The sequence below is a fragment of the Rhinoderma darwinii genome, chromosome 1 (assembly GCF_050947455.1).
Source record: "Rhinoderma darwinii isolate aRhiDar2 chromosome 1, aRhiDar2.hap1, whole genome shotgun sequence".
NCBI lineage: Eukaryota > Metazoa > Chordata > Amphibia > Anura > Rhinodermatidae > Rhinoderma > Rhinoderma darwinii.
This window is the reverse complement of record NC_134687.1, coordinates 187,066,532-187,092,107: the sequence shown is the minus strand read 5'-3', so window position 1 is coordinate 187,092,107 and position 25,576 is coordinate 187,066,532. Positions and strand designations below refer to the sequence as shown.

Below are 25,576 nucleotides of genomic sequence, written 5' to 3'. Positions count from 1 at the left end.
ATGTCAATTGTCCTCAAATTACAGTCTAGATCAGAGTGAGACACAGATATGGTATAAAGAACAGGATCATGTTAAACTGTACAAATAGTTTTTCTTCATAGAGCAATAAATGGGAAGTGACTAAATTTATATGCACATTCACGCAGATATAGTTACCCTGAAACCGCAGTACTAACACAGAATGACATGGGCTAGACAACGACCTTGCATTATTCTAGATGTCGCATAAGACTTGCACCCATGGGAATGCATTGAGTTGCATAATTTGAGAATCTCAATGCAAGGGAGACACTATGTCGCTAACAAGCAGCATTTGACTCTAACTTTGACCAAGTCAATCGCTGTTACAAACTCTTCCCTATCATTTCTATTCTAGTGCAACTCAATGTGAGAGATTTTGTAACTTGAAAGCCGCAACATACAATTTTGTGTTGTACAACTGACTTACTCCTAAAAACCGCAGTGCCAAAAGCCTTTAAGTAGCACTGGCATACTACACAGTCACTGAAAGCGGAGGCATTCATTACAAAACTATGAATGTTTAGAAATTGATGATAACCAGTGATATATGCTAACAGCAGAGGAGTAACTTTACCTTCCTGTTGCCCAATGCAAAATCGGTATCAAAGCCCCCAAATGTAACATACAGTTTATCATACAGGTATTCTCCTATGTGGCACAGGAACTGTTGGCCCCTCAAAAAACAGGTCCCAGATGCAACAGCAACCTCATATACTTACATGGTCGAAAATTGCACACAGTGATGTCACTGCATGGGAATCATATTTACAGTTATGTCTCTGAATCTGGTTGATGCACATAATGATATAAACACAGTAAAGTCATCGTACAAGTATAATAAACACGGTGATGTGACCATGAAATTGTAATAAATGCAGTGTCACATTATAGGTATAAGAAACACAGTAATGTCACAGCACATGGGTAAAGACCAGGGTTAGTAATAGTCACAGTGATGACACAGTGTGTTATTATACATGGTTAATGAACAAAGTGATGTCAGACAACAGAAATAGCAAGCACAGTGATGTCACATACATGGATAATAACAAATGTGACAACATAAATTGCGCACAGTGAGGCCACAGCATGGGCATAATGTGCAATGTGATGTCACAGCACTGGGATACTAAACATAGTGATGTCACTTCTAAAGCCTAAGGACCACAGTGTTGTCATAGTACAGGCATAATAAACACATCCTCATAATACGTGGATAATACACACAGTGATGTCAGAGTGCGTAGGTAATGTCCGAGCGCAGGGATATCACAGCACAGGAGTAATAATTACAGTGATAAAGATATGATTGCACATATTTATGTTGCAGTGTAGGCATAATAAACAGTGATGTCAGTACAGAGAATAAACACTGTTATTCTCCTATGTGACAAAGTGGCCATTGGTCGCTAGGGCCTGGGTGGTGACTGCAGCCCCTGCACCCCCTGCAGTTACACCCAGATATGTTGTAAATGTGAATTATAAATTTAAAATTAGACTTTTAACCCCTTACCGCACCAGTACGTCCTGTATTGTAGTGCTTTTAGGCACTCGGACGTACCGGTGCATCCTGGCTAACATCTGTCACCCTGTCAAAGGACAAGGTGACAGAACTGTGCCATCAACTGTTTATGACAGTTGATTGGCACAGTAAGATGGCAGGGGACCAATCACAGAGGTCCCCTGACAGCGATCGCTGTGATTGATCAGTCACCGCAGACTAACCAATTACAGCTCCTTGAGGACGTGTATGTGATGGAGCTGGCTCAGAAGCTGAGCCAGCGCCCTCACCGCCGGGTGTTGACTGTATATTATAGCCGACACCCTGCTGTAACGGCCAGGCCCGGAGCTAGCCTTCGATCCGGCCGATTAACCCCTTAGATGCAGCGATCAAAAGCGATCACTGCATCTAGGGGGTTAGATCTCACCCGTTGGTTGCTTAAGGCAACCATCGGCACCCACGGGAATGCTGATGGTTGCTATGGCAACCGGAGGCCTAACAATGGCCTCCTAGCACGAAAGCCTGTTAGGCCCCGCCGGGAGGCAAAGCCTAATAGGCTTGCTGTCAGTGAATAGCTGACAGCTCTAATTCACTGCACTTTGTAGGTAGTGCAGTGTATTAGAATAGTGATCGTGCCTTGAAGTCCCCTGGTGAGACAAAAAAAAAAGTTAATAAATATGTTGTAAAAAAGTAAAACAATAAAAGTTTCACGTTAAAAAAAAAACAATAACAGTCTTTTTTCCCATAATAAGGCTTTTATTATAGGAAAAAACAGAAAACTTTAAAAAAAAAGTACACATATGACCCGAGCTAAAAAAATATCACGCTATTTTACCCGCACGGTGAACACCGTAAAAAATAATTCAAAAAAACGATTCCAGAATTGCTGTTTTTTAGTCGCTACCCCTCCCAAAACAGAATAAAAAAAGTGATCTAAAAGTTGCATGCACCCCAAAATGATACCACTAAAAACTACAGACCATCCCGCGAAAAAAGCCCCCCCCCCCACAGCTTTTTTTACGGAAAAATAAAAAAGTTATGGCTCTTAGAATATGGCGAAAAATAAATAATTTAAAACAAAAGTGATTTTATTGTGCAAACTCTGCAAAACATAAAAAAACTATATACATATGGTATCGCCGTAATCGTATCGACCCGCAGAATAAAGTAAAATTGTCATTTATAGTGCATGGTGAACGCCGTAAAAAAAATTATAAAAAACATTATCAGAATTGCTGTTTTTTTTGTCACCTTGCTTGCAAAAAAATGAAATAAAAAGTGATCAAAAGATCGTATGTACCCCAAATTGGTACCAATGAAAACTACAGATTGTCCCGCAAAAAAATAACCACAGCTCTGGTGGAGAAGTTTTGGCTCTCTGAATATGGCGATGCAAAATTTACATATCGGGCGCCAAATATAACGGCACCGATATGTTAATAACGGAGGAAGTTAGAAAAATTATTTAAAGTGAGGCAGTGTAGGTTCCCTTTAAGGCCGAAACAGACTGTGTCCTTAAGGGGTTCAAATATATTTTTGTATATTTTTTGTTATTGTAATGTGTCTTTAACATATAAAATGTTTAGTGGTTCATCATTGGTTTCACATGAATGTTTTTGGACATTTTTACAGCAGTGCTACTATTATTACTTACTTGACTCCTTTGATATATTTTTAAGACCTACTACTAGGTATAAATGATCTAATCTAATGTTAAAAATAACTTCATTTGGCATCAAGCTCAGCAAGTGGTTTTGCATGAAGGAAACCTAGGAACATTTTCATCTTGGAAGCTAAGAGAGCTTTCTTTGTTGTTTTCTGAATTGACAAAAGTATTACCATATAAACTAGAATTGGCAATCTGAAATTTCACTTATAATGGATCTAGGTGTAGCTTTCTTATAGATTTGTGTGGCTGGAATGAAACAAGAACCACTTGATCAAAGGATAGTTTGTTTGATTCTGGTTAAGCCATTCTCTTGGCTAAGAAAAACTTTCAAGCTACCACTTAAAGAAGACCTGTCATCTTTTTGACACGTCTGTTTTAGTAAATACTTGAATTTCCCATTAAATCACAATTCTGGGGCATCTTTTCCTAGAACTCTGCTTTGTGCCATTCCTCTGTTATTCCTCCTAGAAATGTATTAATAAATTAACTGCTGGTTATTACCATTTCCCTTGTCAAAGTGGCGTGTCCCTACACAGTCTAAAGGGGGTTTTAGGCTCTATTCACACGACAGGGTCCGAGTGTCGGCCGTTAAAATCTGCTGTTTTGGTCAGTTTTTTCTCTGCCTTTTTGAATCCGTTTCCGTTCAAGGCCGTGTTTCCATTTTTAACGGCCGATTTTTACCCATTTTGCATCCGTTTTTTTCCCTGTCCATTTTAAAAATGGATGAATTTCATTTGTACATTTTTTGCCATACATTTCCCTCTGCAACAGCCTGTAGGTAGTGCCACACAGCCCCCGGTAGGTAGTGCCACACAGCCGCCCCTTGTAGGTAGTTCCACACAGCCCCCTTTGTGGGTAGTGCCACACAGCCCCCCTGTAGGTAATGCCACACAGCTCCCATGTAGGTAATGCCACACAGCCCCCCTTTAGGAAGTGCCACACAGCCCCCCTGTAGGTAGTGCTACACAGCCCCCTTTTACATAGCACCCCCTATCTTCCTGTAGATAGTGCCGCTGTAGGAGAACATTCCAGGAGAAGTCTGACTTCAATGTCCATATATGGAGAGTGAAGTCAAGGACTTTTCCTGGATCGGAATCACCGGCCACAGCGCCAGGGATTCTGCTTCAGAAGTCACTGTGTCCATAAATGGAGAGTGAAATCAGGTACTTCTCCTGGAGCGGAAACACCGGCCACTGCGTCGGGGATTCCGCTTCAGGAGTAGGGGACCGCTCTAGGAGAAGTCCTTGACGTGACAGTCCATATATGGACAGTGAAGACAGTTACTTCTCCTGGAGCGGAATCCCTGGCAATAGCTTTGGCAATGCTGTGGCCGGGGATTAGGGATTCCGCTCCTACATAGAGCAAAAAAACCTCCTCCTCCTCACATGCACTTCGCACTGTGAGAAGGAGAAGAGAGCGAACGAGTAGCAGAAAGCACGGCCGTCACTCGGATCACATCCGAGTGACAGCCGTTCTTTACACGGCCGCATAGACTTCTATGGGAGCCGTGCGGCTGGGAGAACCGCCGAAAATAGGGCATGCTCCAGGTTTTTGATGGCCTGGTCTACCGGGCCGTCAAAAAATGGGACGTGTTAATAGCCCCATTTGGGGTGTATTGTTCCTACTGCGGCCATGTGATGGCCGTTCAAAAAATGTCCATCACACGGCCGGGAATCCCGGTCGTGTGAATAGGGCCTTACACTGGGCAATTATCGGGCAAAAGATCGCTCATAGAACGATAATATTTTACTTTTTAAAACGATCAGCAGATGAACGAGCGTTTTAAAAAAGTCAAATATCGTTGTCGGCAGCACATCTCCCTCAGAGAGACTCGCTGCCGACATGTTTAAAATGCATACGGAGGAGCAATCGGAGTAACGACCGCTCATCCCCATACATAGCTCCTTGTGACAGGAGCAAACGAGCGCCGATCATCGAGCTGTCTCGTTGATCGGCGCTCGCTGCACCAGACAAAATTGGCCGGAAGTAATAGAGCATTAAGACTGTGAGCACTGATTGGGCAGTGTTAGGGTATGTTCACACGTACACGTCCGATACGCCTGAAATTACGGAGCTGTTTTCAGGAGAAAACAGCTCTGGAATTTCAGACGTAAAGGCAAGTGCAGGCGTTTTTCGCAGCGTCCATTACGGACGTATTTGGAGCTGTTTTTCTATGGAATCAATGGAAAACTGCTCCAATTACATCCCAAGAAGTGACCGGCACTTCTTTGACGCGAGCGTCTTTTTTACGTGACCGTCGGCACAGAAAATGAATAGGCAGATGTTTGCCGGCGCATTGGAGCCGTATTTTCGGACGTAATTCGAGGTTAAAATGCCCGAATTACGTCCGTAAATAGGGTGTGTGAACCAAGCCTTAGGGTTTGTCCACACACAACTGAATTGTTGCAGAAAGTTTCTGCAGCAATTCAGTTGAAAGTTAAAGGCTTTCCACTGCGGCAAAAATGCATCATTTCCTGAGTTTTTTGCGTCACAAAATGGTGCGTAAATTGCTCGGTTTTTCCCAATGTTAGGAAATGGAGACATCTCCTCTGAAAAACGCAGCAATTCTGGACACTTTCCGTAGCAGGAATTGACATGCTGTGGTCTGAAAAATACGCACCGCAGGTCAATTTCGGCACGGATATTTTACACAGCATGTGGATGAGATTTGTTAAATCTCATCAATTATTGCTGCTACTGTACTCTGCTGCGGCAATTCAGCAGCGTGTGGACGAGCCCTAAGACTGTGAAGGAACACACCCCAAACACAGTTTCTAAGAAAAGATGCTTCAGCATTGGTATAGTATAGCGAAAACAACTACTAAAACAGACACGTCAGGAGAGCTGATAGGTCCTCTTTAATAAGCATTCATGTTATGTGGATAATGCTTGCGCATAATTAAGAGGTTTACTAGTTTTGCTGCATTTAGTTGCTTAACATCGTACAACCAATAAAAAATATGTTTTTGAGAGGATTAATACATTTTATATTCACTTGTCAGCTGCACAGTCAGTGTTGGTCACTGTAGTCCTTTCAGTCAGGTATATTATTGTGTTATCTTGTAATACATACATAAGATAATCATAGTCTTCATCAACCGATATATAATGGAATATAAAAAATTTCGACTCTGTTCACATCTGCGCTAGGTTTTCCGTTATTCTGTTCTGTCATAGGAACAGAATAAGAAGAAAAAAAATGGAACCTATTGACTTTAATGGGCTTTTTTGGGAATTCATCTTGGTTTCCGTAATTTTGCTGGATAAAATAGTGCTGCATTCTGTGTTATTTTGGCCAGAAAATATTATTGAATCTGCGAAGGAGCATCCAACGCGGATGTGAACAGAGCCTTACTGACAAAAGAAGGCAAAAGAAATCAACAACATCAGAGTGAAACATTGATTAGGATACTAAATCAATTCACGCACTAAGATTTACTATGCAAATACAGCGTGTTGGCAAGACATTATCTGATACATATCTAATACATAAGTTATCAGTGTCCCTATTTCTCCAGTGCTCTCTAGTTTAGAAACAAGGGCCTGTTTTTTTTTTTTACAGAATCCGCGCCACGCTTGCTTGTGGATTGTGTCCGATACTGCCGTTTAGCCACATTCATGTGAAAGGGCTGGGATATAAGTGTTGATGTTTCTGGGGAAAAAAAGCAATTGTTTTTTTTAAACTTCTACTTAAAGGGGTTGTCTGCTTTGGAAAAGTTTCCCCCTGCTGGGACCCCCAGCGATCAGATGTAATCTGTTGACAGTAAAGGGGCTTTTACACTGGGCGATTATTGGGCAGACGAGCCTTCATAGAACGCTCATTGCCGATAATTGCCCTGTGTAAACAGGGCAGCGATCAACAGATGAACGAGCAAATGCTTATTCATCTATTGTTCGTATCGTTTTAAAAAAGTAAAATATTATCGTTGCCGGCAGCACATTTCTCTGTGTAAACAGGGAGACGCACTGCCAACATGATAATAATGTATAGGGACGACCGATTAGAGTAGCGACCGCTCATCCCCATCCATAGCTCCGTGTATGGGGCCGATTATCGGCCGGTGTACTAGGGGCTTTAGTGCTCAATTTCCCTGCATGTCGCCATTGGAGTACTGATGCATTACACAGTGCCCATTCATACCATTGGATTGACTGTGTAATGCAGGACAGGGCAAGACCTCCAGAGCGAGAGACACTCTTTGGAGCCGCTCTCCACTCTGGTCAAGAAATGAGGATACTGAACAGTGGACTCTCCTCGATTTACTCAAAATGCTTTAATAGGGTATATGAAAATGTTTTCTCTAAACTCGACAACTTCTTTAATAATGCTAGTGATCCCAGCATTTTGAGCAGGGCGCAAATGGGTGCAGTTCGGTAAGGTGTCGCAGCTTCAGCAGCACTGTACAGTTGTCTTTCCTTCAAGGACAGATAAACAACCTCCCTCAGATAGTGGAAGTGGAAAGATAGGGAAATTCTGCAGTCAAGCCATTCTTTTTTGCTACTTCAGATAAAAAGTACCAGCTGGTAGATCTTACATACAATTGTAAATCTGCCATAGCAGCCAGCAGTAATGTGTTTAAATCCTATCTGACTGTATGCTCTCTCAGCTAGAAAGCCATACTGACTGTGAAAGGTGCTTACAGCACGCAAGCTATTAGATTTTGTAGGTGCCATAAAACAAGAAGCCCTCACAGTGAATACGGATTCCTAGGAGTGAGATTATACTATCTGTGAAGATTTACACACATTCCGGCTATGATTCTGGAGGGTCCGCGTCTCATTCTCCACAACAGGGCTCGAAAGGTTAATAAAGTATACTATAAATTTACAACTGTAAGGGTACTTTTACACGTGAAAATATATTTGTAAAAACGAGGGCAGATAAAAGATATAGCAAGTCGTTAATATTAGAAAGACCTGCATTTATATGTAATGATCGTATGTTTTTTTTATATTTTTTATATTTTTTGTTTTTCTTCCCTTTCTTCCTGTATTGTCCACTAATGACTAGCATTTGTCTCCTTACAAGAGGGGATATATCACCGACAAACGATAATTTTTAGGTCATCATAAAAGATTCTACCTACGACAAACGAGCAATTTCTCTCTGATCGCTTAACATGTTTACACTGGCCAATGATTTCAAACTTTTACTCTATTACAGTTTTGTTTTTTTATACGATAATCGCTCCATGTAAAAGGCTTTTAAGTTTGGTCAGTTTGCAAATTTTATCTGACATGGAAGATGTCCTATATCTATAGCTTTAAAATCATTCATGCAACACGGAGACATACTCTGCGTGATGCGAACATTCAAGTAAAGATAGGTTAAAACACTAAAACCTGTCATCTCTGTTCTGCTGCCCTCATTGAGATCAGTATAAAGTAGTCATTTTTTAGTCGACTACGCTATTGTTTCCACTAAAAAAAATGGAGACCTAACGGAATGGAAACAAGTAGAAACCATTTGCAATGGAAACATTACCATTGAAATCAATGGTAATGCAAAAGAAAGCGATGGTTTCCGTTTGTCTTTGCTTTCATTGGTTCCTCTGACGGAAAGGTCTAACGGAACCCGACGCTGACGTGAACGAGGCCTTACGTGAATTAAGTGTCAAACTTATCTGTATTTGTCATCAATAAATAAGCATTTAGAGTTAAGGGTATGTTCACACGGCAGCGTCCGTAACGGCCGAAATTATGGGGTTGTTTAGCTGGTTTTCCATGGAGTCCATGGAAAACGGCTCCATTTACGTCTGAAGAAGTGACATGACACTTGTTTGGCGCGGGCGTCTATTTACGCGCCGTCTTTTGACAGCGACGCGTAAATATACGCCTCGTGTGAACAGACAAACGTCAGCCCATTGCTTTCAATGGGCAGATGTTTGCCAACGCTATCGAGGCGCACTTTCGGACGTAATTCGAGGCGTAAAACGCCCGAATTACGTCCGTAAATAGGCCGTGTGAACATACCCTCACAGTTAAATGTACAGATAGACATTTGCATGCTTTACTTATGTTCTCATTATCAAAAGAACTGTTCGTGTGTTTGTAGTGGTTAGTTGCTGGACTAGGAGCGCCTAGATTTTTTTTTCATCCAATAAATATTTTCCAAACATACTAGGAAATTATATATATTATAAAAGATTTGGGTTAGAGTGGGTCAGGACTTGTGTGTGACATACTTTATAGTCATTTTTTATTTATTAAAACAAAGGACAATCCACGAACCACTATAAGCATGCTTATTCATAGACCATAAACTTTCTAATGGTAAAAATACCTTTGTTTAAAAGGGTTGCCCCACAAAGACAAACCCACTTTAAACAGATGCCAGTCCATCCATCCGCTAATCGTCACAGGTCCGGCTAATGTAACCCATGGCGATCAGCTGTTATAACCAATGAAGCTGCGTGTGGTTATACATATGCCCTGCATCAGTTGCTGCTGAATGACTGACCATGTAGTATTTCAACGGGCCGGGTTCGCTAGAGTGGGAGCCTTTCAAAGAGAGCTGCTCTCTGTTTTGAGTCATAGAGCGGGTTTCCTGAGATGGGTTTGTGGTGATTAAAGTGGGTGGTGATCAAATTTGGTTCAGTAGAACCGCAGAAGGTCTGGGTATTGAAAACATAATATGTACGCTGAAATGCGGAATCATTATGGCCAAATGAGTTGGTGGTTTATTTTATTTAACTATAATGCAGAAAGAGAGAGTAAATGTAAGACTCCTGTAGTCGCCAGTGAGCATTGTAGGTATGCTGGACTAAAGGGCCTCTTACACCTGCCGATATTTGGGCGGTGCAGAGAGCGCCAATACACGAGAAATTTTTTGATCGGCACTCGTTTGCTCCTGTCATACGGAGCTACGGATGGGGACGAGCGGTCGTTACTACGATCGCTTGTCCCCATACATTATCATGTCAGCAGCACGTCAGGGAGATGTGCTGCCGACAACGATAATATTTCACCTATTTAAAACGATACAATCAGCAGATGATTGAGTGTTTGCTCGTTCATCGGCTGATCGCTGCCCTGTTTACACAGGGCATTTATCAGCAACGAGCGTTCTATGAACGCTTGTCTGCCCGATAATCGCCCCGTGTGTAAGGGCCTTTACTTTTCTAAATAAAAAAATCAATAAAGAAAATACAATAACAGGCGAGAACTTTTGTTTTCCCCGCTTCATAATCTGCCAGTTTTAAAACACATGCATTATTCTTTTTCTCTATTTATCCTGATTTATTTTTCCGTCCCTGACAACAAGCCACAGGAATGTATCTTGTCATAACTGATACAAACGTTGACTTCACCAAGCAAAGCCTATTGTGAGACAAGTGCTGGTGATTTGTAAATGTCAGCCATTCAACTAACATGCTTCCAGCCTGAAACTTAATGTCATACTGCAAGAGGGTGGGGTAGAAAATAATAGAAAGTTAAATATTAAATGGTAAAGAGAAACCTGATCTTTGTTTGGAGAAGGTGCTATTAACTGATCTGTCATGAAAACTATGCACTAGTGGAGTCCTGTTCATTTAGAAACGGTTACGTACAGTAAACACTATATAACCTGGTTTTACCTTTTTTCCATTACAAGTACTTTATTACTGATGTATGTGTCATATATACTGTATATGGCAATGAGCAATACGGTTATCATTCCAATATCCTTATCACCTTTCTTAGCGTGAAGATGAGGGATATGGCAGCAAGAGCTTGGTTTAATCGGATGAATCTCAAGATCTTGGTCTGTCGTGTGCATTGACTTGCAAAGATGTTTTGCAAAAATGGGAAAAAAAGAAATATGTTCCTATGCAAGAAAATAGAGATTCCTTTTAAATTATTATTGGTTTTCATAGATTTTAGGCCTACTCAGTACTGCTATTCGGCACACCGTTTACATCTACCCATAAAAGATATCGCAGTAGATGGTTATACCATTAGAGCAAGAGTTTGCCATTTAGAGTAAAATTTGGTTATAAACATAGGAACCAATGTTGCTAACTATATCCAATTGTCTACTACTTATTTCGGCATTGTTCTTTATATTTCCCAACCAAAGTGCATTTTTTAATTTTCCAGTGCAGTTTAGAAAATAAAAACGGAACTCTGATAGGTTAAAGTGGGAAGCAAGGCCACTTACTAGTTAATTTTGATACTTATAGTCCTTTTATATGCAATTATTCATTAGGGGAAATGTAATAATATTGGGGTACCATACAAGAGGTGCATCAGTCTTTCCCCCAGTGTAGCTATTAATCAACAGGAGGCACGTCCTGTTTAACCCCTTCCCGCTCCTTGACGTACTATTACGTCATGGCAGCTGTATCGTTCGCGCTCCATGCCGTAATAGTACGTCTCGGGAGTAACGGCCGTTTCGGCCGTCCTCCCGACACATACAGGAGCTGTGACGCTGCTGTCTTGTTCAGCAGCTGTCACAGCTCCTACAGCGGGGACCGATCGCTGTGTCCCCGCTGATTAACCCCTTAAAAGCCGCGTTCTATAGAGATCGCGGCTTTTTAGGGGTTAAGCTGCCATCGCCGGCCTGCTACGCGATAGCGGCCGGCGATGGTGACTATGGCAACCGGACACCAAACAATGGCGTCCGGCTATGCCATAGACGGAAGCCTAGTGGGTCCTGACAACGTCAGGACCCACTATGCTTGCTGTCAGTGAGTAGCTGACAGTTCTAATACACTGCACTACGCATGTAGTGCAGTGTATTAGAATAGCGATCAGGGCCTCCTGCCCTCATGTCCCCTAGTGGGACAAAGTAATAAAGTAAAAAAAAAGTTAAAAAAAGATGTGTAAAAATAAGAAAATAAAAGTTTTAAAAGTAATAAAAGTAAAAGTCCCACTTTTTCCCTTATCAGGCCTTTATTATTAATAAAAATATATAAACAAACAAATAAACTATACATAATTGGTATCGCCGCGTCCGTAACGGCCTGAACTACAAAATTATTTTGTTATTTATCCCGCACGGTGAACGCCGTAAAAAAAAAAATTAATAAACCGTACCACAATCACAATTGTTTGGTCACTTCACCTCCCAAAAAATGGAATAAAAAGAGATCAAAAAGTCGCATGTACCTAAAAATGGTACTGATGGAAAATACAGTTCGTTACGCAAAAAATAAGTCCTCGCACGGCTTTATTGATTGAAAAATAAAAACGTTATGGCTCTTAGAATAAGGTAACACAAAAAGTGAATGATTGTTTACAAAACGTATTTTATTGTGCAAACGCCATAAGACATAAAAAAAAACTATAAACATCTGGTATCGCCGTGATCGTATCGCCCCGCCGAATAAAGTTAATATATCATTTATAGCGCACGGTGAACGCTGTAAAAAAAAAAGTATACAAAAACAATAGTAGAATTGCTGTTTATTAGTCACCACGCCACCTAAAAATGGAATAAAAACTGATCAAAAAGCCGCATGCACCCCATGAAAACTACAATGGATTCCTCAAGGGGTCTAGTTTCCAAATTGGGGTCACTTTTGGGGGGTTTCCAATGTTTTGGCACCACAAGACCTCTTCAAACCGGACATGGTGCCTAATAAAAAAGAGGGCTCAAAATCCGCTAGGTGCTCCTTTGCTTCGGAGGCCGGTGCTTCAGTCCATTACCGCCCGAGGGCCACATGTGGGATATTTCTCTAAACTGCAGAATCTGGGCAAGAAGTAAAGAGTTGCGTTTCTCTGATAAATCCTTTTGTGTTATAAAAAAAATGGTATAAAAAGAGTAAATGTCACCTCTACTTTGCTCTAAATTTCTGTGAAACACCTAAAGGGTTCATAAACTTTCTAAATGCTGTTGTGAATACTTTGAGGGGTCTAGTTTCTAAAATGGGGTGTTTGATAGGGGTTTCTAATATATGGGCCCCTCAAAGCAACTTCAGAAATGAACTGGAACCTAAAAAAATAAATAAATGAGGCAATACTTCGCTTCTTACATTATACTGATAATGAGCCGTGCCCACTCCGAGATGACCCCAGTTTTGACCGTTTGTATAAACGGAGACCCCTATTAGACCGTTCCAGTGCCCGGTTTTCCCAAGCATACACCCCCGAGAAGTGTTTTTCTATTGATGAGTCCCTGGTACATTTTAAAGGGAGGGTTCAATTCCGCCAGTACCTGCCAGGTAAGAGGGCAAGGTATGGCGTGAAGATGTATAAGCTGTGAGAGTGCATCAGGGTATACCTACAGATTTAGGATATATGAAGGAAAGGCCACCCCCAAACCAGACTGCATCCTGGACTACAATAGGTACATGGGAGGGATGGACTTGTCAAATCAAGTCCTGAAGCCCTACAGCGCCATGCGGTGAGGTATAAGAAGCTGGCCGGGCACATCATACAGATGGCTTTGTACAATGCGTATGTGCTACGTCGATGTGCAGGCCAGAGGGGAACTTTCCTGGAATTTCAAGATCTAATCTTTAGGGTCCAGGAAGGGGGGGCGCATCGTACCAGGGCAACACTTTCCAGGAGAAGGTCCCCAAACCGGTGGAAAGGGAAAGAGTCAAAAGAGGTGCAGAGTCTGCTATAAGAGGGGGATAAGGAAGAACACAATATACCAATGTGACACGTGTCCCGAAAAACCAGGGCTCTGTATAAAAGATTGTTTTAAAATGTATCATACATCCCTTGATTTTCAATTTACCCTGATGCACTCCGCACAGCTTACCCCCCTCATCTTTCCCTTCTGAGCCCTGCCGTATGCCCAGGCAGCTGATAACAGCCACATGTAGGGTATTGTCGTACCCAGGAGAACCCACATTACAATTTAAGGGGTGTATATCTCCGGTGGCGCATGCTGGGCACACTATATTGGACACTGAAATGGCATATACATATATAAAATTGCAAATCTCACACTGCACCATCTGCTGCGCATTATCTTTTACACAGTACCTGTGGGGTCAAAATGCTCACTACACCTCTAGATGAATGTCTTAAGGGGTGTAGTTTTTAAAATGGGGTCACTTCTCGGGGGTTTCAACTGTACTGGTACCTCAGGGGCTTCTGCACACATGACTTAGCACCAGAAAAGCTCCAGTAGGCCAAATGGTGGTCCTTTCCTTCTGAGCCCTCCCATGGGCCCAAAGGGCAGTTTATCACCACAAATGGGGTATTGCCGCACTAAGGACAAATTGGGCAACAAAATGGGGTATGTTGTTCCTTGTGAAAATAAGAAATTTTGATCAAAAATGACATCTTATTGGAAAAAATATCATTTTTTTCATTTCACAGCCCAATTCAAATAGGTGCTGTGAAAAAAACTGTGCGGTCAAAATGATAACAAAAACCATAAATGAATTCCTTGAGGGGTGTAGTTTCCAAAATGGGGTCACTTCTGGTGGGTTTCCATTGCTTTGATACCTCTGGGGCTCTGCAAATGCAACATGGCACCCGAAAACCAATCCAGCAAAATCTGGACTCCAACAAACACATAGCGCTCCTTTCCGTCTGAGCCCTCCCATGGGCCCAAACGGCAGTTTATCACCACAAATGGGGTATTGCCGCACTAAGGACAAATTGGGCAACAAAATGGGGTATGTTGTTCCCTGTGAAAATAAGAAATTTTGATCAAAAATGACATCTTTTTGGAAAAAATATAATTTTTTTCATTTCACAGCCCAATTCAAATAGGTGCTGTGAAAAACCTGTGCGGTCAAAATGATAACAAAAACCATAAATGAATTCCTTGAGGGGTGTAGTTTCCAAAATGGGGTCACTTCTGGTGGGTTTCCATTGCTTTGATACCTCTGGGGCTCTGCAAATGCAACATGGCACCCGAAAACCAATCCAGCAAAATCTGGACTCCAACAAACACATAGCGCTCCTTTCCGTCTGAGCCCTCCCATGGGCCCAAACGGCAGTTTATCACCACAAATGGGGTATTGCCGCACTAAGGACAAATTGGGCAACAAAATGGGGTATGTTGTTCCCTGTGAAAATAAGAAATTTTGATCAAAAATGACATCTTATTGGAAAAAATATAATTTTTTTCATTTCACAGCCCAATTCAAATAGGTGCTGTGAAAAACCTGTGCGGTCAAAATGATAACAAAAACCATAAATGAATTCCTTGAGGGGTGTAGTTTCCAAAATGGGGTCACTTCTGGTGGGTTTCCATTGCTTTGATACCTCTGGGGCTCTGCAAATGCAACATGGCACCCGAAAACCAATCCAGCAAAATCTGGACTCCAACAAACACATAGCGCTCCTTTCCTTCTGAGCCCTCCCATGGGCCCAAACGGCAGTTTATCACCACAAATGGGGTATTGCCGCACTAAGGACAAATTGGGCAACAAAATGGGGTATGTTGTTCCCTGTGAAAATAAGAAAATTTGATCAAAAATGACATTTTATTGGAAAAAGTATCATTTTTTTCATTTCACAGCCCAATTCAAATAGGTGCTGTGAAAAAACTGTGCGGTCAAAATGATAACAAAAACCATAAATGAATTCCTTGAGGGGTGTAATTTCCAAAATGGGGTCACTTCTGGTGGGTTTCCATTGTTTTGATACCTCAACGCCTCTTCAAACCTGGCATGCTGCCTAAAATATATTCTAATAAAAAAGAGGCCTCAAAATGCACTAGGTGCTTCTTTGCTTCTAGGGCTTGTGTTTTAGTCCACGAGCGCAGTAGGGCCACATGTGGGACATTTCTAAAAACTGCAGAATCTGGACAATACATATTTAGTAGTGTTTCTCTGGTAAAACCTTCTCTGTTACTAAAAAAAAATTGAATAAAATTGAAATTCAGCAGAAAAAATGAAATTTGCAAATTTAATTTCCACTTTGCTTTAATTCCTGTGAAATGCCTGAAGGGTTAAAAAACTTTCTATATGCTGTTTTGAATACTTTGAGGGGTCTAGTTTTTAAAATGGGGTGTTTTATGGGGGTTTCTAACACATAGTCCCCTCAAATCCACTTCAGAACTGAACTGGCACCTTCAAAAAAAGGCTTTTGAAATTTTCTTAAGAATATGAGAAATTGCTGTTTATGTTCTAAGCCTTGTAACGTCCAAGAAAAATAAAAGAATGTTCAAAAAACGATGCCAATCAAAAGTAGACATATGGGAAATGTGAACTAGTAACTATTTTGGGTGGTATAACCGTCTGTTTTTCAAGCAGATGCATTTAAATTCTGAAAAATGCTATTTTTTGTAAATTTTCTCTAAATTTTGCAATTTTTCACAAATAAAGACTGAATATATCGACCAAATTTTACCACGAACATGAAGCCCAAAGTGTCACGAGAAAACAATCTCAGAATCGCTTGGATAGGTTTAAGCATTCCGACGTTATTACCACATAAAGTGAAATATGTCAGATTTGAAAAATGGGCTCTGAGCCTTAAGGCCCAAACTAGGCTGCGTCCTTAAGGGGTTAAGAATATGACACATGCTTAAGTGAATGCCATGTATTGGCCTACTCTCCCATATATGCATTGGATAGGTTATTTATTATAAGGAGGAACAAAATGCTGTATCATTTTTCATGTTCTCTAATAATATTCTTTTTCTGCAATTTAATTTTGGTTGTAGTTTAACTTCTGTCTTAACTATATAAAAACAATGCCAGGTCGGACATGATATTTTCTGCCACTTTGCTAATTAATGTAGTAGCAGAACAACTTGATAAGAGTCATATTAAGTGAGACTCTGTAGCCTGACAGGTGCTTCATAAATATGATACTCGGCTCAAATGCCATTTCTTCAATGATTTCATGCCATTTTACCAATGTGTTCTGTTTGTATAAATATATTGGTAAATCTCCCACATGTTTTTCCTGGAATAATTTTGAATATATATTACTGTGGATCTATAACGTAGTTGGTTTTTAATCATGTCCTCTACTTTTTTTGTCCAGCAGAAATAATTTTCTTAAGTATTTATCACAAATTGTCCCGTATTCTGAATTCCAAATTAAATAATGAAAAGTGCCATATGGTATGTTTTGGGGAAATTCAAGAAAAGTTTTTTGTCTGAGTTCAATTTCTTTAGAAATAGAAAAGAAGTTTATTCGAAACAGTGTAAAAAATTATATATTACACCATCTACTGTATATCCCATGTACAAATATGCTATAAAAACAATAACATGTTTTAGATTCGTTAATGGCGCATGTGCTCGCTTTGATGGAATCTTGTCCTCAGAAAATATAATTTCTACAAATGCATCTAATGCCACATGGTAAACATAATTGCACAATTCTAGGGGTCTACTGATCTCTGTGATAAATATGGAGACCATATCTTATATAACAGACCTGTCCCAATTCTAAATCACATGTTCAAAAGCAGGAAACCAAAGCGATACGCACTGCAGGCTGCTAGCTGTTTTCCCAAGAGGACATTGTGAGGGTAAAATTGGGGTGCAGTCACACGTGGCAGATTTTGTTGCAGAAATTTTCTGCAACTGAAAATTCGTTTCATTCAGATTAATGGAACTGATTATCCGTTGCAGAGATTTCTGCAACAAAATCTGCCACATGTGACTGCACCCTTACTGATGATGTGAGTTTGCAGGAATAAGGCGATGCAGCATAGTGACGTGTCAGGCTGCACCTATTTCTAGTCAACATCCCAAATATAAATGCAAATGCAGAACATACAATTAGTAGTTAAAGAATTGTGCAAAATATTTTTCAGATACAAGCACCACAATGATTCCCTCATTAACGAGCCATAGTATAGTATAGTTTAATTTATTTATTTGTTCATTTTTTTTCTTTCTTTTAGGCCCATCAACTGGAAGGGTTACAAGTGCACCAACCACAGTAAAACCAGCAACCAATAACAAGCCCTTTGCACCACCTCCTGTAGATGATCAAGACACTCTCTTCCAAAGGGCAGAGCATATACCTGCTGGGACACGCACCCCAATGTGTGCCATCTGCAACCTAGTCATTAGGTATGAGAAATGCATTTTTGGAACATGCTCGTCCGTGTTCACTTTTAATCATGTACCAACTTCAGGGGTTAATGTCAATATCAGAACAAAGCTGTGCATGGGGCACCAATACACACTACTACTTCTTTAGGAGAAAAGATCAAATAACAACACTTATACATGAAGGTCCTAAGTTTATAAATCAAGTAAAATTCCTTATGATATTATATTAAGCTGCACAACATATTGCCTATTGCAGCTCAAAATGAAAACCTAACATATCATACTGTGACCTATTGGGTTCAAAATCTTTTGCGAAACGTACAAACAATAAGGCAAATTTAACTGTGTCTCCGCTTTGAAATTGTTTCAGGTAACATCTTGGACACTTTAAATGATGTTAAGGAGCTTTTCATATCTATGGTGTGATGAGCCTTAATAGAACACAATATCTTCACTCATATTGTTTTTGTGTTCCCTCTTCAATTTGTTTGAGACGAGAAAAGATTTGTTATCTCTCTAATTGGGGATTTAAGGTCTAAAGGCCCTATTACACCAGCCAATTTTGGCCGATGCAACGAGCACCAATCAGTGAGACGGCTCATTGATCGGCGCTCGTTGGCTCCTGCCACAAGGAGCTATGGATCGGGACGAGCGGACGTTACTTCAATCGCTCGTCACCATGCATTATTATCATGTCGGTAGCGCGTCTCCCTGTTTACACAGAAAGGTGTGCTGCCGACAACGATAGTATTTCTGTTTTTTAAAACAATACGATCAGCAGATGACCGAGCGTTTGCTCATTCATCTGCTGATCGTTGCCCTGTTTACACAGGGCAATTATCGGCAATGTGCGTTCTGTGAACTCTTGTCTGCCCGATAATTGCCCAATGTAAAACCCCCTAAACCGGAGGGAGCCGGATACAGTATCTGCTGGTGCGGTAACAGAGTTTTCTCATGTTGTACGAGAAGGATGCAACATGAGTGACAAGGCAGCAGAGAGGAGTCTGAGGCAAGAAGAAATAAAGAATGTTCTGTACAATGCTTGGAATACAAGGGGGGTGTAGCTTGACTGAGTGTAAAAGGAGAACTGTGGAAGCAATCTAGTCATAGACATGGCCACTGTTACCAGCCTGGCCTACTAATGGAAAGCAAATGGAGCAGCTGACAGAAATCACAAGTTGAGTAGATATTGTTGCCACTGCTTGATTGAGCTTTTCTATGTTTTGTCTGAAATATGCCTTTAAATGCTGTTGCCAGTAAAAGTAGTGTCCTTGGCACGCGTTGCACTAAAATAGAAACTGACACATGGAATAGCATTTCAGATTTTTTTTTTTTTCTTTAACTGTGTTTTTATTGAAAAAAGAGATTTTGGATTTTTCCAGCACAAAAATATACACATGTGAGTAACAAGAGTACAAACATTATAAAGTAGCAAATTCAGGACAATAATGAAAACCAGCAAGACATGCATAGTCGGCACATAAGCAGAGGATAGCCAGCATCCCATTACAACATAAGAGAAGCGCAGTAAATATGTGAATAACATTAGCATATCAGGCAGGAATGCAGCAAGAGAAAATAGAACTTAATACAACAGCACAACAAATATCACAGTAGACAAAATGACAAGACATAGGACCCAAAAGGAGGGGAGGGAAGTGGAACATTTCTAAGGCATCTCTTCTGATCAGGGGTTGTGCTGATGAAGGACATCAATGATTACAAATGACATGTAAGGGAGAAAACAATCCATGCATCCCAAATGCCCAGGAAATCATCCAATTTGTCAAGAATCACTGCTGTAAGATGTTCCAAGCATCTAATATCCTTAATTCTAGAATATAAATCCGCTAGGGTTCGCGGATTAGATTGTTTCCAGAACCGGACTATGAGGCACCTGGCAGCCGTTAAGATGTGTGGAAGGAGTGTTAGCGTGGGCTTCCCCAACGGAGAGTGGAAAACATTCAGCAGATATGAAAGGGGATCTATCGGTATATCTACTTGAAGGACATCATGAATTAGCTTTTTGACCTCATCCCAAAAGGGCTGTATGTCGGGACAGGCCCAAAATCTATGAAATAGGGACCCTCTGGCGGTCTGACATCTCCAGCACGTGGATGGAACAGTGGGATTCAAAAAGTGGAGGAAATCAGGAGTATGGTACCAGTGCATCATCACTTTTTATTGGTTCTCCCTATATATATAGTACACACTGAAGTTTTAGCAGCTCTTCTCCAAATTGTCCTCCATGTAGCAGCTGAGATCGGCATTCCCAGATATACCTCCCATCGCTGCATATAAGCGTGCCTGGGTGGGCAGTCAGGTGTTGGTTTTGTAAGATGTGGTAGATAGCAGATATAAGCCCTTTAATGGAGGTGCCCAGTCTATATATTCTCTCAAATGAAGTAGGAATGGATACCAGATGAGTATGTAGTGAAATTTGCTCTGAACAGGCAGGGAGAATTTGTCTTGAAGCCAGTCATAGGGATGTATCTTTCGGGTAATGTGGTCCACTATGTCATCAAAATTAAAAAGGCCTCTGGTAAACCATGGTCTAGATAATGGAGCCGTCTGGCCATCGGGAATGTGTGGGCGATATAGAAACGATGACATGGTGGAGTTTTTGGAACTAAGCGGGAATCGCCTGGAGCAGGTCCTCCAGACATCGCGAGTGTGGCACATGGGACCTAACAGGAGGGCTAGAGGAGGAGAGTATGGGTTATTCCATAACAGCGATTTCGGGTGCGTAGGGGCTAGCCATCATTTCTCAATCTCCATTCATTTGGTGTAGGCCTGAAGCGTAGACCAGGCTGGAATACGTCTTAAAGAGGCTCTGTCACCACATTATAAGTGCCCTATCTTGTACATAATGTGATCGGCGCCGTAATGTAGATTACAGCAGTGTTTTTTATTTCGAAAAGCAATCTATTTTCACCAAGTTATGACCTATTTGAACTTTATTCTAATGACTTTCTTAATAGACAACTGGGCGTGTTTTTACTTTTGACCAAGTGGGCGTTGTGGAGAGAAGTGTATGACGCTGACCAATCAGCATCATACACTTCTCTCCATTCATTTACTCTGCACATAGTGATCCTGTGTTGTTCACTATGTGCAGCCACATACACACACATTAAGGTTACTGAAGTGTCTTGACAGTAAATAGACATCGCATCCAACCAGGACGGGATGTCTATTCACAATTCCGACACTTCGGTAACGTTTGTGTGGGATTTACAGCACAGCAAGCGTAATCTCACGAGATCTCGCTGTAAATGACTGTGCAGCGTGATCTCCATGTGCTGTGTGAGTAAGTCACACACAAACGTTACCGAAGTGTCGGGATTGTGAATAGACATCCCGTCCTGGTTGGACGCGATGTCTATTTACTGTCAAGACACTTCAGTAATGTTAATGTGTGTGTATGTGGCTGCACATAGTGAACAACGTCAGGGCCCGGGGATTTCCCGTTGGGTAAGTCTTTGATAACAGAGTCAATGTCCTCAAGGGTGATGGGCTCATTAAGGGAAGCGAGCTCTGAAGGGACAGGGAGGGAAGACCGCAAGACCGAAAAAAGGAGTTCAAACGGTCCTCTCTCTCCTCCTTATTGCTGGGTAGACGGTCCAGTAAGGAATACAGCTTAGAGTAGTAATCCTCGAAAATGCCAGCGATAGCGTCTGGGTCATACGTAATCTGACCATCACTTCCCCTAAGAGCACACGGCACCGATTGTTCAGTTTGGACATGTAATTGCTTGGCTAGAAGGGTATGGGGTTTCTTGCCCCTTTCGTAATACCTCTGTCTAGAGTATAGAAGCAACCTAGTGGGCTTGTAAAACAAGTGGTTTGTATATCAAGTGGAGTTACAAAACCGGAGTTAAAAAGAGGAGTTACAGCCCCAGTAAGTACTTTTCTTTTCTTTTGCATTAACAAGTCTAGCAAGCAAAATGGGGGAGCTGGAGGCCTTGGTACTGGAAGAAAATATAGATATAGTTGGTGTTGCTGAAACATGGCGGGACTCTTCACATGACTGGGCTGTAAATCTACAGGGTTTTACACTGTTTTGGAAAGACAGGACAAATAGGAAAGGTGGTGGTGTATGTCTTTATGTGAGAAGTGATATGAAGGCGAGTGTGAAAGAGACATTACAGGGTGAAGATTGTGAGGAGGTTGAAACCTTGTGGGTGGAATTACAAAGGGAGGTAAACACTGAAAAAATTACTTTTGGTGTAATCTATAGACCCCCCAATATAACTGAGGAGATGGAAGGTCAGCTATATAAACAGATGGAGCGGGCTGCACAGGCGGGTACTGTAGTAATAATGGGAGATTTTAATTTCCGGGATATTAATTGGTGTCATGGTTCGGCTTCAACTGCAAAGGGGAGACATTTCCTCAACCTGTTGCAGGAAAATGTTATGGGCCAGTTTGTGGAAGACCCGACTAGAGGTGAAGCTCTGTTGGATTTGGTCATTTCTAATAATGCAGATCTTGTTGGGAATGTCAATGTTCGTGAAAACCTTGGTAACAGTGATCACAATATAGTTACATTTTACCTATACTGTAAAAAACAAACACAGGCTGGGAGGGCAAAGACATTTAATTTTAAGAAGGCCAATTCCCCCAGGATGAGGGCTGCATTTCAGGATATAGACTGGGAAGAACTAATGTCAAATAATGGGACAAATGATAAATGGGAGATTTTCAGATCTACTTTGGGTAATTATAGTGCAACATTTATTCCTATAGGTAACAAGTATAAACGACTAAAATTAAATCCCACATGGCTTACACCTTCTGTGAAAGGGGCAATACATGACAAAAAAAGGGCATTTAAAAAATACAAATCTGAGGGTACATCTGTAGCCTTTGTAAAATATAAAGAGCTTAATAAAATCTGTAAAATGTAATAAAATTAGCAAAAATACAAAATGAAAGGCAGGTTGCCAAGGATAGTAAAACAAATCCCAAAAAATTCTTCAAGTATATAAATGCAAAAAAGCTAAGGTCTGAACATGTAGGACCCCTAGATAGTGGTAATGGGGAGTTGGTCACAGGGGATCAAGAGAAGGCAGAGTTACTAAATGGGTTCTTTAGCTCTGTATATACAACAGAAGAAAGAGCAGCTGATGTAGCCGGTGTCAGTGCTGTTAATATATCAGTTGATATACTGAATTGGAATAATGTAGATATGGTCCAAGCTAAATTAAATAAAATAAATGTGCACAAGGCCCCGGGACCAGATGGGATACACCCTAGAATTCTTAAAGAGCTTAGTTCAATTATTTCTGGTCCCCTTTTCATAATATTCAGATATTCTCTAGTGACTGGTATAGTGCCAAGGGACTGGCGCAGGGCAAATGTGGTGCCTATTTTTAAAAAGGGCTCTAGGTCTTCCCCGGATAATTATAGACCAGTAAGCTTAACATCCATCGTGGGGAAAATGTTTGAGGGGCTATTGAGGGACTATATACAGGATTATGTGACAAAAAATAGTATTATAAGTGACAGCCTGCACGGTTTTACTAAGGACAGAAGTTGTCAAACTAACCTGATCTGTTTTTATGAAGAGGTGAGCAGAAGCCTAGACAGAGGGGCCGCTGTAGATATAGTGTTTTTGGATTTTGCAAAGGCATTTGACACTGTCCCTCATAGACATCTAATGGGTAAATTAAGGACTATAGGTTTAGAAAATATAGTTTGTAATTGGATTGAGAATTGGCTCAAGGACCGTATCCAGAGAGTTGTGGTAAATGATTCCTACTCTGAATGGTCCCCGGTAATAAGTGGTGTACCCCAGGGTTCAGTGCTGGGACCACTATTATTCAACTTATTTATTAATGCTATAGAGGATGGGATTAATAGCACTATTTCTATTTTTGCAGATGACCCCAAGCTATGTAATATAGTTCAGTCTATGGAAGATGTTCGTGAATTGCAAGCGGATTTAAACAAACTGAATGTTTGGGCATCCAGTTGGCAAATTAAGTTTAATGTAGATAAGTGTAAAGTTATGCCTCTGGGTACCAACAACCTGCATGCATCATATGTCCTAGGGGGAGCTACACTGGGGAGTCACTTGTTGAGAAGGATCTGGGTGTACTTGTAAATCATAAGCTAAATAACAGCATGCAGTGTCAATCAGCTGCTTCAAAGGCCAGCAGGATATTGTCGTGCATTAAAAGAGGCATGGACTCGCGGGACAGGGATGTAATATTACCACATTACAAAGCATTAGTGAGGCCTCATCTAGAATATGCAGTTCAGTTCTGGTCTCCTGTTCATAGAAAGGATGCCCTGGAGTTGGAAAAAATACAAAGAAGAGCAACGAAGCTAATAAGGTGCATGGAGAATCTAAGTTATGAGGAAAGATTAAAAGAATTAAACCTATTTAGCCTTGAAAAAAGACGACTAAGGGGGGGGGACATGATTAATTTATATAAATATATTAATGGGACATACAAAAAATATGGTGAAATCCTGTTCCATGTAAAACCCTTTCAAAAAACAAGGGGGCACTCCCTCTGTCTGGAGAAAAAAGGTTCAACCTGCAGAGGCGACAGGCCTTCTTTACTGTGAGAACTGTAAATCTATGGAATAGTCTACCGCAGGAGCTGGTCACAGCAGGGACAATAGATGGCTTTAAAAAAGGGTTAGATAATTTCCTAGAACAAAAAAATATTAGCTCCTATGTGTAGACATTTTTCCCTTCCCTTTTCCCGTCCCTTGGTTGAACTTGATGGACATGTGTCCTTTTTCAGCCGTACTAACTATGTAACCTGTACACCTTACGAAGCAATAGGTCTTTAATCTGAGCACGAGTGTCTATTAAGTGTTTAACGGTATGTTTGGTAGGGTTAAGTGCCATAGTAGATTCTAGGGACTGCAGTCTAGCCCGAAGCTCAGTCAGTTTAAGTGTGGAGTCCTTTTTAAGACGAGAAGACAGAGCAATACAATGTCCCCGCGTGACTGCCTTATGTGCCTCCCAAAGGGTAGATTCTGCCGAAACAGATCCTACATTTAAGTTAAAAAAATTGCTGTAAATGTGAGCGGAATTCGTCTCTAGTCTGCGGCCTCTTGAGGAGAGTCTCGTTAAGTCTCCAATGACACACCCTAGTGTGGACTTGTGAGGTCTTAAGGGATATACAAACTCGGGCATGATCCGATCATGTTACAGAACTCATGCGGGCATCCATCATCATACGCAAAAGTGGGGTGTTTCCATACGCGTATGAGTGCCATGCACCAGAGAGAAAAAAAAGAGTACGACTTATCAGTGGAAATGTCAATCCGCCAAAGGTCATATAAAGAGAACCTACGTATGAGTTTCCGGAAGTCTGAAAAAAGTTGGAATTGATTAGGGTGTGGGGGCTTACCTGTCAGGGAAAGGCAGTCAACATGGTCAGAGAATATTACATTGAAGTCACCCCCTAGTAAAAGAGCTGCAGAGGGGAGGTTAGCTTATCTATTGAGTATT

The 25,576-nt window shown here is 41.1% G+C and overlaps 1 protein-coding gene across 1 annotated transcript in view; it reads left to right on the top strand.

Moving 5' to 3' along the window:
• Window positions 1-25,576, top strand: part of PDLIM5 (PDZ and LIM domain 5) — a 195,230-nt gene that overhangs the window by 148,298 nt on the left and 21,356 nt on the right. The window contains exon 9 of the mRNA XM_075860656.1: window positions 17,947-18,118. Within this exon, the coding sequence (XP_075716771.1) occupies window positions 17,947-18,118 (172 nt within the window). The remainder of the gene's footprint in view (window positions 1-17,946; window positions 18,119-25,576) is intronic.